General features: G+C 46.1%; 1 protein-coding gene across 1 annotated transcript in view; it reads right to left on the reverse strand.

The window, feature by feature from the left end:
- The window catches only part of vcanb (versican b), a 29,163-nt gene that overhangs the window by 10,782 nt on the left and 2,344 nt on the right, over positions 1-16,037 (reverse strand). The window contains exons 4-9 of the mRNA XM_023960395.2: positions 13,847-14,218; positions 12,601-12,775; positions 12,387-12,514; positions 11,230-11,526; positions 3,268-3,969; positions 367-557 (exon numbers count right to left, since the gene is read on the reverse strand). Coding sequence (XP_023816163.1) covers positions 367-557; positions 3,268-3,969; positions 11,230-11,526; positions 12,387-12,514; positions 12,601-12,775; positions 13,847-14,218 — 1,865 coding nt within the window. The remainder of the gene's footprint in view (positions 1-366; positions 558-3,267; positions 3,970-11,229; positions 11,527-12,386; positions 12,515-12,600; positions 12,776-13,846; positions 14,219-16,037) is intronic.

Consider the following 16,037-nt stretch of genomic DNA (forward strand, 5'->3'; position numbering starts at 1 on the left):
CCAAACTTCTCATCAACTGGTATCTTTTTTGGCTTTGTCATTTTTTATTCTTCTTGATCAATGAAACTGGTCTAAACTACCTACGTTCATGTCATTTGTGAGGTTCCTGGTTGTGTGTCGCTGCTGTAATTTACATGGCTTTAATGTTGTGTAAAAAGGATGGAACATGGATTTTTGCTAATTTATGCTGCTACCATCAATAACCCAACAAAAGATTTAAACTCTTGGAGTGTTTTTGTGGTTTGTCGCTCATCTAGAGGCTAATCTGCCGGTTAAAAACATCAAAAGTCAAAGAACTGAATGGATCTGCCAGTCCGTAAAGTTTTTATTATTGTCAAGTATGAACTAGAGGAAATATCCTCGTACCTCTTCTGTCTCGTTAATGAAGCGGATCATTGGGGGTGGGGAGGTGGCGAAAGGGTCGAGGGGGTCGGAGGTCCCACTGCCCAGAGCTCCGTCGCTGGTCAACTGCGTGGGGTCGTTGTGGAACGGGAGGGACTGGGAGAGATTTAAAGGCTTATTCAAAAGATCCAACACCACGTCCATCTCCGGCACAACTGGAAACAAAACAGAGACGCATGAAGACACCTGGATGAGCAGTGAGGCGGTTCAGAAGAGGGAGACTCCAGGTTCAGGACTCAAATCATCACCTGGACGAAGGAGAACCTTCATCAACCTCTGACACAAGACTAAAACACTTCAAATGAGACTGAAAGGGAAAGCAGGAACTCCCTGAATATTGGACTTTCATCCTTTTGTCTTTTTGTTTGCACTGATCTGATCCAGGTCTGCCCAACCTGGATCTCTCAGCTCTACCTTCCTGTCTGTTCTGCAGCCTGATCATGTTAATCCAGGTCCAAACTAACTTAAAACCCCTGAGCCAGGTAACTAGAGGGAGGTGAGGCTGGGACAGTTGGAAAACCTGTTAAAACTCACTTTTCTAACCAACCCTGTTCTTTCCCTCACACCAACTATCTCCACATCCTCATCCTTGACATCCAGATTTTTTTCAAATGTAGCTTAATATGTTATTATTAAAAAAATCACTTTTCTGTATTTACAAGGAAATCCTATTTTAAAGTGATAAATTCTATTTTTAAGTCCATTTTCGGGCTCTAGGAACACTCAACAATCAGGGGCGTGGATGTGACGAATAGCCTCCTTTTGAAAATACTGAAGTGCCAATCATTTGAAAGTTGATCATGAAGGAGGTCTTTCGGAAGTCTTTCATGTGTCGGAAAAGAAGTGTGAAAGAAAATCAGCAGATCTACGCTGCTGCCATATTTTACACCAAACCTCGTCCAATTTCAAGTGCATGGGCTAGTATTAGTACGGACACAACCCAGCATGCTAAAACTGCATCCAAGAAGCAGAGTCCAGCGTGTTCTTGAACATGTATCACGTGTTTGGTGTGTATAAGTCATTAGATTCAACAACCCAGGGAGATGTGGACTTCCTTACTTTTGGTAATTTTTTATTTTTTCCCCTTTTTGTTATCAGGTGTATGTATTTGTGTGTTTTCTGAATGCATCTGCTTCCAAACTGCAGCTTAAACAGATCAGTCAAAGTAAACGAGTTTTTCTGCCAGTTTTATGTGAACCTGCAGTATTTATTACTGGACTGTTTCCACGGCAGCCGATTTCCCCGTAATGACTGAAACAATCAAGACGGTTCACTGGGAGAGTAAACACTCCCAGGTTGGCGTTTGTTCTGCTTTAGGCAGCAGCTGCTGCTGCAACAATGCTTGCTTGTGTCTCTTCCTCCATGCTTCATGCTGCAGTGATGCAGTGGGAAGTCAGGCAAAAGCAAAGAGTAAAGAAATGAGAAACGCCAACGTTTTGGAAGAAAGAGCCTCTCAAGTTCTAGAGCTTCAGGAAGGCTGCATCTCACTGAAATATCAGAGCGATGAGAGCGACTCCCCAGCGTATCATGACTCACCAAACAAGTGAAAGCATCAGAACGGTTCTCTTTTCTACCAAAATGAACAGCCTCTACTTTCTCAGCTGGATGATGCCTCAGAAGAACACGCTTGTTTAACAGGAAGCTCAAAGCTTCGTCATCTGACACTAAATACGTCTGTTCAAACCTTCAGCCAGGTGGCAAAAAGAGGCTTGATAGACTAGAAATCTCTCCAGAGTATTTCCTCATGTTGGATGCACGGTCTGCTTGGTTGTACTGCTGGCGGTTTGTCCTTTGCAGCTTAAAGGAAAGCGTCACTGGCTCTGCCGTGTTCCCAGCAGAGGCTGTGATGTGAAAACAGTCTGTGCACTCACTGATTTACTGACCTCATCGTTTCCACAGCTGGCTCCATGAAACCATTTTTCTGCAGGAATAAACTCAAAAGCGCCTCTTCTACCTTCTTCCTGGAAGGCCCAAAGCGCTTTCCAGTCACAGTCCCATCCACCCGTTCACACACTGATGGCAGCTCCGCTGGCGCCAACCTTCCATCAGAGGCAGGGTGGGGTTCAGTGCCCCGAGGACACTTGGACACATGGGCGAGAAAGGCGGGAATGCAACCTGGGATTATGATAGAACCTGACCCTTCCGATCTACCGCTGCACCATGGCTGCCCGTAACAAACTGCTGGCTGATTCCTGCTGTAAAAGCAGTAAATGAGAGTAGAACTCTGACTAGAACACGGTCGATCGTCGTGGGAGACAACGGCCAGCAGAGGGCGCTGGATAGAGCAGCTTTCCTTCTTACTTAGGCTAACATTGATTTGCAAACAGATGTCATAAACAAACTGCAAAGTAAGGTTTATGATCGAGAAAAGTTTAAAAAAACGGGAACAAAATACTGAAGATGATCAAATTAAACTGAAAAACCAGAAATGCATCAAGGTCCGAATGCACTTCATCTTTTTTCCCAAAGGAAAAAGGGGCGAAAAAGGGGGACACCTCGAGTCATCAGGGTGGGGCTTTTGATTGACAGGTGTCTTGTCAAATACCAGCTCAAATAAGGCCTGGCTGAGAGTGCTCCAACAATGGAGAGAAATAATATTTTTTTCTTAAGAACAAAGGGTTCAGTGACATCACGTCCTGTCAAGGCGGATACAACCGCAGTACTTAGTTAGAATCTGATCAAACTAAAGCATCTGTGATGCTCCACCTTTAATCTGATGTTCCACCAGATTAAAGGTGGAGCATCTGTAGGCAGATGAGTTTCCGGCTGCTGCTTCCTGTTTTTTTGACCACACGAGACGCTCCCCCAAAGCCTCTTTGCGTCTACAGCTGAATGGCATCGGGACCTTCCAAACGTCAGCCATACCTGAGTGGTTGGAGCTGGGCATGCTGACGATGATGATGTGGACGGACGCCGGATCAAAGGTGTCTGCAACCGCAGGAACGACTCCAGACTGCTCCGGTTCAGATGCAGCTCCAGGGGGAAGGTGTTCCTTGAAGACCACGGCGGGGTGGTGTCCTGGTTCCACAGAGAAGGAGGGGGGGTCCAACTCTGCGGTGAAAACCTCTGGAAGTGGTGGGGGGGTTGTTGTCACCTCTTGTCTTGGGGTTCCCACCTCTGCGGCGTGTTTTGGAGACCAGCTTGGCTCCACTGTTGTAGTTTGGAGGCTCACAGCTCTGCTTTCATCCGTTCCAGCAGGGGGGGCACCGCTGCTGCTGCTGTCCACTGCCCCCCCCTCCCCGCCATCATGTGAGATGTCAAGTTTTGGAGGCTGTGGTTCAAAGCTGGGTAACGGGGGTAATGGTATGGTATCTCCTCTTGATGGAATGGACTCCAAGCGAGGAATTTCAAAGTCTTTAACGTCATAGTCGTCAAAGGTGGTGGGGGGGTTGGGGGAGGTGGTCGTATGGGGGGAGGTGGGCTGGCGTTCTGTGCGGGAGAACTCGGTAGTTTCTGTCGCTCCAGCTTGGAGCTCCACTTGCTGAGGTTGTGAGGGTGTCTGGGTGAGGGGGGGTACTGCCGAGACGGCTGGGGTGTCCTCATGGGGGGTCAGTTCTGGCAGCTTGGCTGTTTTAGGAACAGAGAAGGAAGAGGAACACCTCAGTAAGGACAGAAATGTTCTGAAGAAGAAGTTGGTCCACGCCCATCTATCCATCCATCCATCCATCCATCCATCATCCATCCATCCATTCATCCATCCTCCATCCATCCATTCATCCAACCATCCATCCATCCATCCATCCGTCCATCCATCCATCCATCCATCCATCCATCATCCATCCATCCATTCATCCATCCTCCATCCATCCATCCATCCATCCATCCGTCCATCCATCCATCCAACCTCCATCCATCCATTCATCCAACCATCCATCCATCCATCCATCCGTCCATCCATCCATCCATCCTCCATCCATCCATCCATCCATCCGTCCATCCATCCATCCATCCATCATCCATCCATCCATTCATCCATCCAACCATCCATCCATCCATCCATCCATCCGTCCATCCATCCATCCATCCTCCATCCATCCATTCATCCATCATCCATCCATCCATTCATCCATCCATCCATCAATCTATTCATCCATCCATCCATCCATCCATCCATCCAACCATCCATCCATCAATCTATCCATCCATTCATCCATCCATTCATCCATCCATCATCCATCAATCCATCCATCCATCCATCCATCATCCATCAATCTATCCATCCATACATCCATCCATCCATCCATCCAGCCATCAATCTATCCATCCATTCATCCATCCATCATCCATCAATCTATCCATCCATACATCCATCCATCCAGTCATCCATCTATCCATCCATTCATCCATCAATCTATCCATCCATTCATCCTTCCATCATCCACCAATCTATCCATCCATCCATTCATCCATCCATCCATCCATCCATCCATCCGTCCATCCATCCATCCATTCATCCATCCATCCATCATCCATCAATCTATCCATCCATCCATCCATCCATCCATCCATCCATCTATCCATCCATTCATCCATCAATCTATCCATCCATCCATTCATCCATCCATCATCAATCTATCCATCCATCCATCCATCCGTCCATCCATCCATCCATCCATCCGTCCATCCATCCATCCATCCATCCATCATCCACCAATCTATCCATCCATCCATTCATCCATCCATCCGTCCATCCATCCATCCGTCCATCCATCCATTCATCCATCCATCCATCATCCACCAATCTATCCATCCATCCATTCATCCATCCATCCATCCATCCATCAATCTATCCATCCATTCATCCATCCATCATCCACCAATCTATCCATCCATCCATTCATCCATCCATCCGTCCATCCATCCATTCATCCATCCATCCATCCATCCGTCCATCCATCCATCCATCCATCCATCCATCCATCCGTCCATCTGTCCATCCATCCATCCATCCATCCATCCATCTGTCCATCATCCACCAATCTATCCATCCATCCATTCATCCATCCATCCATCCATCCATCCGTCCATCCATCCATCCATCCATCCATCCATCCATCCGTCCATCCATCCATCCATCCATCCATCCATCCATCCATCCGTCCATCTGTCCATCCATCCATCCATCCATCTGTCCATCCATCCATATGTCCATCCATCCATCCATCCATCCATCATCCATCCATCCATCCATCCATCCATTTTGCATATGGCTACTAAAGTTTGATTTGGTAAAATATGCAGAAGGTACTAAAGGTTTTTTTTGGGTGTGGTTGTACACTTAACCTGGTGGAGTGTGTGTGAAATTGAGTAAAGATCGCTCAAACCAAAGTTTTCTTTTTTCTCATTGTGGGTAAACATGAAAATCACAAAATTTTAAACTTTGCAGCAAAATTATGGCCATCCCATAATAATTTCAAAACTTCCTTTGGATATCTCTGACACGCGTTTTAGTTTCGTTAGTGGATTTTGACGAATGTTTGAGCCCCATTACATCTTACAATTTCTCCCCCTCTTAAATAATAATGGTTTAGTCCAACTTCTTTAGCACCCAGGAACTGACATCCCAGAATATTTCCCTGCTCACCCTGTAATAGGAGGTAAGTGTCAGCATCCTTTCCTGGCTGCGTTTTATTGTGTCTATCGTCAAACTCAACATTTCAGCTCTAGTACACCAAGAAATGATCGTTACTGTTGCTTGAGAAAAAACTATTTGTTTCTGAAAATCTTCTAGATTTAATTTGTCTAAAACAAACTTAGTGTCAAATTAGTTTCTAATAATTTTTCTCAGAGGTTCCAACAGTCCCTCATCATATCCAATGTTCAGAAACACATTTTTAGGCCTGTGTTTCAGTAACCAGAGAGCTAAAAGTGAGAGCTGAATTCAGAGAATGACTCACGCCGCGATATCAAGGAGTTTTGTTAAATCAAGTCATCGCTGTCAAACAGAAATCGGTCTGCTGTGCTTCAAAAAATGCTCCTAATGCGTCACCAAAGGGATAAAAATAAAACTCTGACTAATATTAAAAACAGTCTGATGGACCAACAACGGTTATCCAATTAAATGTGTTTACAGACAGACGTCAATGCTGATATGACGTCGACAGAAAAACGCGTTATCAGACAGGTTGTTAGCTTACAGTGACCAAAACAAAAGGCGTTGTGGCTTCAGGGTGGAGAATGAAACCATTTCAGGAGATGAAGCGGGAAAATAAAGCAGGCAGACGCTGCGTTAGCCTTCAGGTTTCTGTGGAAAAACCCCACGAAGCTTCTGCTGTTCCTGAAAGCAGCCAATGAAAGATGAGTTCTTTATTGTGCGTTCTTGTTCCTGCAGATTTCTACTGTTGACAGTGCAGCACTGCGAGAACAACACACAATGCCTTCCTCTGTGAAGGTCGAGGAGCTGAGTTCACATGGATTTCCTCCCGGGACCAAACTTCACCGGCATAACGCTTTAATAAACCAGCAGAAGGTGACGCCATTCGGCGGCTCCCTCAGGCGTGGGGGAGATTCCGTCATAGTAGTAGGTTAAAACGCTGTCATCTGGACTTGGTATCTAAAGTTGAGGACGTTTCGCCTCTTATCCAAAAGGCTTTGTCAATTCTGAAATAGCTGGTAAAAGAGCTGGTTTATATGTGCTTATGGGGGAGGAGTCAGACCTGAAACTGGATAGGATTGTCAACTTAGACTACACGGTTATGTACCATGTACCTTTTGGATAAGAGGTGAAACATCTTCAACTTTAAAAACCAAGACCAGATGAATGACAAGCTTTAAACCTACTACTACTATTATGATGGCCTTAATCAATTTTCAAACCTATGCAGACAAGTCCTAATTAAAGTCCTAAGTCAAGACCAGCAAGTCTAAAGTGAAATCCAAATCCTATCAAGTCCTTTCAACAACAGAGTAATACTATTTCCACAGATCATGTTTGCTTTAAGTAACTGTTTTTAGATGAGCTAAATTTGCCTCTAAGTTCATGCATACACAGATCAAAAATCTATCAAACTGTATTCAGAAACTGTTTCTTGGACGACCCCAAGTGTTGGACAAAGTTGGATGTAGTTCAGTCTTCGACCATAAAGTACAAACCGTTTTTGATGAAAACCTCATCATTTTCAAACCTGAACATAAAAACATGTTTCATGGATCGTCTTTAATGGTTGTCCTGCAATTTGATTGGTTGGATGATGTTAGATCAAAACATCGTGCATCTAATTTGATTTGATGTTGAGCCGACAGCACACACACAAAGAATGGAGAACGGTCGGCATGGTAACGTGCTTCAATCTTTGACTGTAGGAAGTCTTTTCGGGTCAAAAGGCTCCAGTCTAAGTGAAGTTACGAGTTACTGCTGTTAAAGTCCAAGTCGATTTGCAAGTCTTTTTTAACATTTTGTCAAGTCGAGGATAAGTCACCAAATTCACGACTCGAGTTTGACTCAAGTCCCGGTCATGTGACTCAAGTCCCAATCATGTGACTCGAGTCCAAGTCATGTGACACAAGTCCCGGTCATGTGACTCAAGTCCCAGTCATGTGAGTCGAGTCCAAGTCATGTGACCCCGAGTCCAAGTCATGTGGCTTGAGTCCAAGTCATGTGACTCCAGTCCCGGTCATGTGACACAAGTCCCGGTCATGTGACTCAAGTCCCAGTCATGTGAGTCGAGTCCAAGTCATGTGACCCAGAGTCCAAGTCATGTGGCTTGAGTCCCAGTCATGTGGCTTGAGTCCAAGTCATGTGACTTGAGTCAAAGTCATGTGACTTGAGTCCAAGTCATGTGACTCAAGTCCCAGTCATGTGACTCAAGTCCCAGTCATGTGACTTGAGTCCAAGTCATGTGACACAAGTCCCGGTCATGTGACTCAAGTCCCAGTCATGTGAGTCGAGTCCAAGTCATGTGACCCCGAGTCCCAGTCATGTGGCTTGAGTCCCAGTCATGTGGTTTGAGTCCCAGTCATGTGACTCGAGTCCAAGTCATGTGGCTTGAGTCCAAGTCACGTGACTTGAGTCCAAGTCATGTGACTCCAGTCCTGGTCATGTGACTCAAGTCCCAGTCATGTGAGTCGAGTCCAAGTCATGTGACCCAGAGTCCAAGTCATGTGGCTTGAGTCCAAGTCATGTGGCTTGAGTCCAAGTCATGTGGCTTGTGTCCAAGTCATGTGGCTTGAGTCCAAGTCACGTGACTTGAGTCCAAGTCATGTGACTCAAGTCCCGGTCATGTGACTCAAGTCCCAGTCATGTGACTCCAGTCCAAGTCATGTGACCCAGAGTCCAAGTCATGTGGCTTGAGTCCAAGTCATGTGGCTTGAGTCCAAGTCATGTGGCTTTAGTCCAAGTCATGTGGCTTGAGTCCAAGTCATGTGACTCAAGTCCCAGTCATGTGAGTCAAGTCCAAGTCATGTGACCCTGAGTCCAAGTCATTTGGCTTAAGTCCAAGTCATGTGACTTGAGTCCAAGTCATGTGACTTGAGTCCAAGTCATGTGACTCAAGTCCCGGTCATGTGACTCAAGTCCCAGTCATGTGAGTCAAGTCCAAGTCATGTGACCCAGAGTCCAAGTCATGTGGCTTGAGTCCAAGTCATGTGGCTTGAGTCCAAGTCATGTGACTTGAGTCCACACCTCTGATGTACAGCATTCTGTACTTGAGAAGATTGGGGGGGGGGGGGGGGGGTCTTTCAAAATAAGAGAACAGCCCTGATGCACAGCGTCTCTATGGTTGTGCGGTTCGATCACATCCAGAGTGAACAGACTCTCTCACAGATGTTGTGAAGTCTTCTTTTTGCCTCTTTCCGAATGCTCCCCTCAGACGGGGGGTCATGGTTGGGTTCCCACCGTCCGATTCTCACTCATTTATGACCTGGAACAGACTGGATGAAGACTTCTCTATCAAACCTTACGAGGGTTTTGGCTGTAAACACTAAACAGGAGACTTTTGGACGTTCAGCAGGAGCTTTCTGACCCCAGAAGCGCAGAGAAAATGTTGGACGGCCGCTCCACAGCAGACGGCTGTTGTTTCACACGCTGAAGGGTTTTTGGCCCCCGCACACCGGGTCTGGCTGTTCCCAGCGTGAGTCGGCCGCCAGCGGAGCCCGGCCCAAACATGAGGTCATGTGTTTTAGCTGCAGCCATCTGGCTGAGCTGAGCCCCCCCCCCCCCCCCCAGCTCTGCAGCCTTACTGTGGGTTTGAGGTGCAAATCGTTGAGATGGATGTGGGACCTCAGTGAGGACAGGACACCCCCCCAGCCTCTCCACTTCCTGTGTGCCTGTCTGAGTCGGGGTGGTCAGGGTGGGGTCCAGCTGTGAGGCATTAAGGTTCTGTCCCCACTCTGCCCCGTCTGTTAGGGGCGAACGGACTGGGTTTTCCCCCCATAAAAAACCTGCAGGGTCATAAACATGGCTGGGGGAGGGGGGGGGGTATTCTTCTTCTGTTTGTGATTTATGATTACAAGGCGAAAACCTAAAGACGAGCTTTTTTGTGTGCCGCGGTTAAAGAAAACCGTCTGCAGTTTAACTCTTTTGTCTGATTTCATTTTCTGAACATGATTCACCTTTTTAGGAAAAAAACATTTGGTTATTCATCAAAAATGTTGTGTGATTTCCCTTTATGTTGGCTACTTTCTAAATATTTCTGTGCTTTTTTTAAATAAAGGTTTTTGTATAAAACTGTTGTGTGTTTCTACAAGATGTTTTCTCTAAATTGGTTGCTTGTTTCTTGACATGTTAGTGATTTTTTAGATTGATTTTAAATGTCTTTTATTGGTTTATAAATGTTTTTATGGTCTTGGGCCATCAGCTCTTTCTGATTTGAGCCGTCGCGTTCAGACGCCCTGAAGCGCAAATCGTATTAAAAACATATTAAAGATCACAACGACAGTTAAAAGAGAAGAATAAAAAAACAACGCTGCCTTTTAGAGATCAACTCCAGAAACAATTCAGATAAAATGGAAAGAAATGAAAATGAAATCCAAGTCTCAGAAATCAAAAAGGAAACGTTAAAAAACCAAACCCAATAAGAAGCCAGAAAAGGCATCATGGGAATCACAGAGGATTATTGACGTCTGGTTTTAGTTAAATGCGTCTTTAACGTCTGCATAAGAATACAAGTTTAAAGTGTAAACTTTTCATGATTGTTTGTTATGTTTTTGTCGAATTGTCTTTTGGTTTGGTCTTTAAATGTGACGTTGTGTTTTTTTAGTATTTGTTTTAATGAACTTTAATATGTTTTTGTGCCGAGTGATTTGTTGGTGTGATTTGACCTTCAGGGCCACCGTACTCACGGTCCTCTGGTTTAGGTCATTTAGTTCTTCTAAAAGTCAGAACTAAATCCTACGGTGAGGCCTCATCCAGTTCTTATGGAGCTCCCAGCATGCCTCAGGGCTGCAGAGAGGCTTTAAAGGACGGCTCAAGACGTTCTTTTTAATCTGGCTTTAAGCTGAAATTAAGAAATAGATTTATTTGTTAGTTCCCTGCAACCTGTCCAGGCTGAACGCCGCATTCGCCAGAACCTCCGGCGACCCCGTGACCCCTAAAGGGAGACGGCGGGTTGAGAAGATGATGAATGTCTTTGATTTTTTCCTTGTTTGGTTTGATCTCTCTACCGGTACTGTGAGTGATTTCCATCCGTCCGTTAAGGGTTTTTATGTGTTCTTTGATGTTTTCGTGCGTGTGAAGGTGTTTTGTCTCACTTTGTGTTCTAAAATTGGAAAATGTTTTAATGTAAAGAACTTTGAGGAGCTTCAGCAGGAACAGTCCTCCACAAATCCAGTTTGATTTGAAACGCTTTTCAGGAGGTTTTTCTTGTTTTGGCGATGTGGAGCGGTCTTTACCTTTGAAGCAGAACGCTCCGTGACGCTCCCCTGGGTCGGGGTAGCCAGTCTGGTTTTTGTGCTTGTAGAGGGTTCGAACCCCCAGCAGGCCCCCACCACACTGAGGCAGGGGGACTGTGACGGGATGGCGGACGCTACCGTCAGACAGCCAGCCGTAGTCACAGCGGTTAAACCCCGCCCTCCAAGCGGCGAACAGCTGACCAGGTGACGCCAGCGCAGCGTCGTGCCGCTCACACGCCTCTCTCGCCTGCTGCAAGGTGAGCTTATCACTGAGGGAGGGGGGGAAGAAGACTTCGCCTGCAGGTGAAAATGACATGAACTAAATAAACTAATTCATTTTGGAAATATTAAAAATGTTTTTAAAAAAAACTCAGAAATTTGTTTAAAAAAAAATAATTTAAAAAAAAGGATTTTTTTTTTAATAAACAAAAATAAATATTAAAATGGCCGAAATACATTCAAATGATTAGGAAGTATCGAGTCAAAAATACATACAAGCTTAAATGTCACATTTTTCTGTCATATTAATTAAACACAGATAATGAAGTAAACTATGCCGGTCATTGCAGTTTGAAGCCCTGCAATAAGCATCTCGCCAAAGTTGGCTAAATTGTAATAAATAGTTACCTTAAATGTGATAAAACAATCTTATGGCAGCTTGAAGTATTTAACCAATCATATTAATCCCTTTATGCATTGCACCAATCGGATGAAGCTCTCTGATGTTGGATGTTCGCCTCCGTTGACCTTGATCGCACTGCGTAACAAATAGTCTGCTTTTGGTGAAAAAAGTGATCCAAATTGGAAAAATAACAAGAATAAAGGACTAAAAACGGATTGAATGTTTATTTCTTTTGTAAGTGACCGTGATATAAGCGGGTTAATGGCCTTCAAAGAAACTGAAGTGCGTTCATTTCTGATAATGCTGACTTCAAAGGCCATCAGCCGTCACTTCTGTTAACTCTTATTTAAATTAAACTGCTGCAGTTAAATGGAAATGATGGATTTAGTTGTTTTGCTACTTGTTCATGTATTGAGACTTATTTCGTCATCACAGTATTGATAACAAATCGCGAGTTTTCCTCAGATCGTGCAGCATTAAAGTAAACTAAATACGTCTAAGATTTTCAGCTTGAGTGTCAGAGTCAAATAATTACCGTTCAGTTGGTCTATGAAACAGTAAACGTCGTATTTCTCGGTGGCGTCGCGGACGCCGTACGTCCTCACGCCTCTGTGGCTCATCAGGTCTCCCTCACAGCCCCGTCGAGGCCGCGTGATCGGATACCTGAGAAAAACAACAAGAGAGCGTCTTCATGGGCCCCTGCTCCAGCTGAGGACAGATTCAGGACGTGGAAGGACGTCCAGACGCACCGAACTGACTGGTCTGCCAGCCAGCCGGCGTCACACTGGTCCAGGCCGTCCTGGAAGGCGGCGTCCAGCTGTGCGGGTGTGGCGATGGAGGCATGGATGGAGCGGCACGCCTCTTTTGCCTGGTGAAAGTCCAGGGTGTAGCGACTGCTGTTGGCTCTGTAGTGGAAAACCACACCTGAGGAGAAAGCAGGAGTTCAGCTGCAGCCCACGGAAAGCCAACGGCACAAATAAAAACGAGTGTGAGTTCTCCAGGATTCCACACAAATGCTGAAAAAGAAACCCCCAAAAATATGAGGATGTGGAACAACGAGTGAAACCATATCAACAAAATGTACAAAGGGACATTTACGTTGTGAGCAGCAGGATGGTTTCATGCCAAGTCATTGACAGAGAAGTACAGAGAAGGTCAGAGAGACACACTGGAGGATGTCCAGAGAGGAACTGTGGTTTTGTATGAGGAGAGAAGAGTGTTAGAGCAGTGCAGGACATGCATGAGGGCTGTAAGACGGTGTGTGTGTGTGTGTGTGGGGGGGGGGGGGTGCTGTAGGGGAGACAGTGGAGTTCTAGGTGGAGGTGGGATCACATCAGGGATCAGCTGTGAGCCACTTCCTGTTTGCAATGGTGATGGACAGACTGACAGATGAGGTTAGACAGGAATCCCCCACAGACTACGATGTTTGCAGACGATACTGTGGTGTTTAGTGAGAGCAGAGAACAGGTGGAGGAGAAGCTAGAGAGGTGGAGGTTTGTCCTGGAAAGGAGAGGAATGAAGGTTAGAGGCAGGAAGACGGAGAACGTGTCTGTGAATGAGAGGAACCCAAGAGGAAGAGTGAGGTTACAGGGAGAAGAGATGAAGAAGGAGGAGGATCTGAGGTATCTAAGATCAACAGTCCAGAGGAATGGAGAGAGTGGAAAAGAGGTGAAGAAGAGCGTGCAGGCAGGTTGGAATGGGTGGAGAAAAGTGTCAGACGTGATAGAAGAGTCTCAGCTGAAATAAAAGGAAATGTGTGGTGAGAGCAGCCATGTTGTTTCCTAGAGACACTGAGGAAGACAGGAAGCAGAGATGAAGATGCTGAGGTTCTCTTTGGGACGGACCAGGAAGGATCAGGAATGAGGACATGTTCTCTGGCAGGTTTCTCACTCTCAGCACAGTCCGGCGGACTGAGCGGCTCAAAAGGGAACAATTACAGCACCCAAACGGACCAGAACCGCTGTGGTGTAACCCAGCCCTAAACCCAAAACCTACCAGAGACGTTCAGGCTGACCGTGTCCCGGGTGTTGTCCAAACCGTGCACCACTTCGCAGTGGTACAGCCCGGCGTCGCTGGCCCTCAGGTTGTCCATCACCAGCGAGGCGTCCCCAACAGACGGCGGGTGGTTCTGAACCGACACCCTGCCGTGGAACCTCTGTCCCGCCTTCACCATGCCGTTCTGTGCCACCAGCACCAACTTCTCGTCCTGCCCTTCCAGCTTCACCCACTTGATCCGAAGGTCCTCAGCAGAGAGCGGCAGAGGCGTGGAGGCGCTGTGAGATGCTGATGTCATGGTGAAGGAACACGGTAACACCACCTTCCCCGCCAGTGTGCCGGACGACCTCCATTGGATCCTCTGTGGAGAAGCTGGAACAAAAGTCGAATAAAACATGTTTTGCTCAAAAAAAATGAAGAAAACATTTTCATTTAGGTTCTTTATTTTGTCCCCCAGCAGTCCTGGACTGAAGGACCAGGTTGTTTTCACAATTCTTCCTTCTTAATGCGCCTTTGAGCAAAAATGTTACTGACGCCACAAACTCACCAGAATGCAAACACACCTAGTGCCCGGTGAAAAGGAGTTCATGGGGCTCAACGTGTTCTTCTCAGTATCCACTAACGAAACCAAAACACTGGTGTCAGGGATATCCAAAGGAAGTGTAGAATTATTATGGGATGGCCACAGTAGCCACGCCTTGGCGGCCATTTTGTGGCAAAGTGTAAAATTTGGCAATTTTCACAGTTCCCCACAATACGGAAAAAGAAACCTTTTGTGCGAGCAATCGCCACGACATTTCACACACGCACTGCCAGTCTGAGTCTCAAAACACAACCCGTGTTTTGTTGGCCTTTGACCCGGGAAGAGATCGCCATCTTGACTGTTTCACAAAAAATAGAATCTTTTGGAACCTTCTGCAAATGAAAACTGTCCAAAGTGTTAAATCTAATTTCTGATCAGCCAATCACATAGCAGCAAGTAGATGCAATTTGGCATGTACAGTGCGTTACAAATTATTATGGACATTTTATTTAAGTGTCAAAAGGATTTCAATGAAACTCGTGGATGACGTTGTGTCTCAGGGCTCTTTCGATCGCTGCCGCCTGTGATCACTCGTTTTCCAGTCGAGTTCAATCAAAGGAAAAACCGCATTATTAAGCAGACCAACGATTTCAAGCAATATGCGAAAGAAAAAGGATCTCTGATGCTGAAAAGCCTGAAATAGTTCAATGCCTTGGACAAGGTATGAAACCTCGGACTGTTCCGGTTTGTGGCTGATTCAGAGCACAGAGGGGTTTGGTGCCTGTGGAGTCCCACCAGCATCAAGGTGCAGGATCCTCCAGAGGCTAGCAGTTCTACTTAAACCTTCCGCCCGGCTCTCCTAAACAACAATCAGCAGCAGAAACGGCTGCAGTGGGCCCAGAAACACATGAAGACTCATTTTCACCCTGGACGGTCCAGATGGAAGGAGCGGTGGGTGCTTGGTGGACGGCCACCATGTCCCAAAAGGTTACCACGTCAGCAAATAGGTGGTGGAGTCATGGTTTGGGCCGGAATCATGGGGAGAGATGCCGGTCCGCCCCTTTAGGGTCCCTGAAGGTGTGAAAATGACCTTTGAAAAGTAGGCGGCGCTTCTCGCTGCCCACTTTCTACAAAAAGAAGAACCGTGCTTTCTGTAACCAAATCATCTTCATGCATGACAAAGCACCGTCTCCTGTGGCAAGGAATGACTCAGCATTATTGGCTGCTAAAAGGAAGAAAACTGATGCTGTGGCCCCCATCCTAACCTGACCTCTGGAGAATCCTCAGGCCAAATATCTCTGAGGGTGGGGGGCAGTTCCCATCCAAACAGCCGCTCTGGGAGGCTATTCTGACATCCTGCAGAGAATTTCAAGCAGAAACTCTCCAAAAACTCACAAGTTCAATGGATGCAAAAATTGTGAAGCTGCTACAAAATAAGAGCTCCTCTGTTCCACCTTCCCTCAGAGACTTCTTGATGTCCTCAGATCCACTGGCTTTTCTTCAGGGGCATGATCAGGAATCGTTTCTTTCAGTGGAGATGTGAAGTGCAGCTGCTCTATGCCTTTTCCCAGAAGGATCGTGCATAGAAAAAAAATGGAACTTGACCTATGAAGATGTTTTTGATTGGAATTTGAGTAAATATGACCTCCAATTGTAGCAAATCCAACA

Source organism: Oryzias latipes, chromosome 12 (assembly GCF_053564925.1).
Source record: "Oryzias latipes strain Hd-rR chromosome 12, Olatipes_Hd-rR_3.1".
NCBI lineage: Eukaryota > Metazoa > Chordata > Actinopteri > Beloniformes > Adrianichthyidae > Oryzias > Oryzias latipes.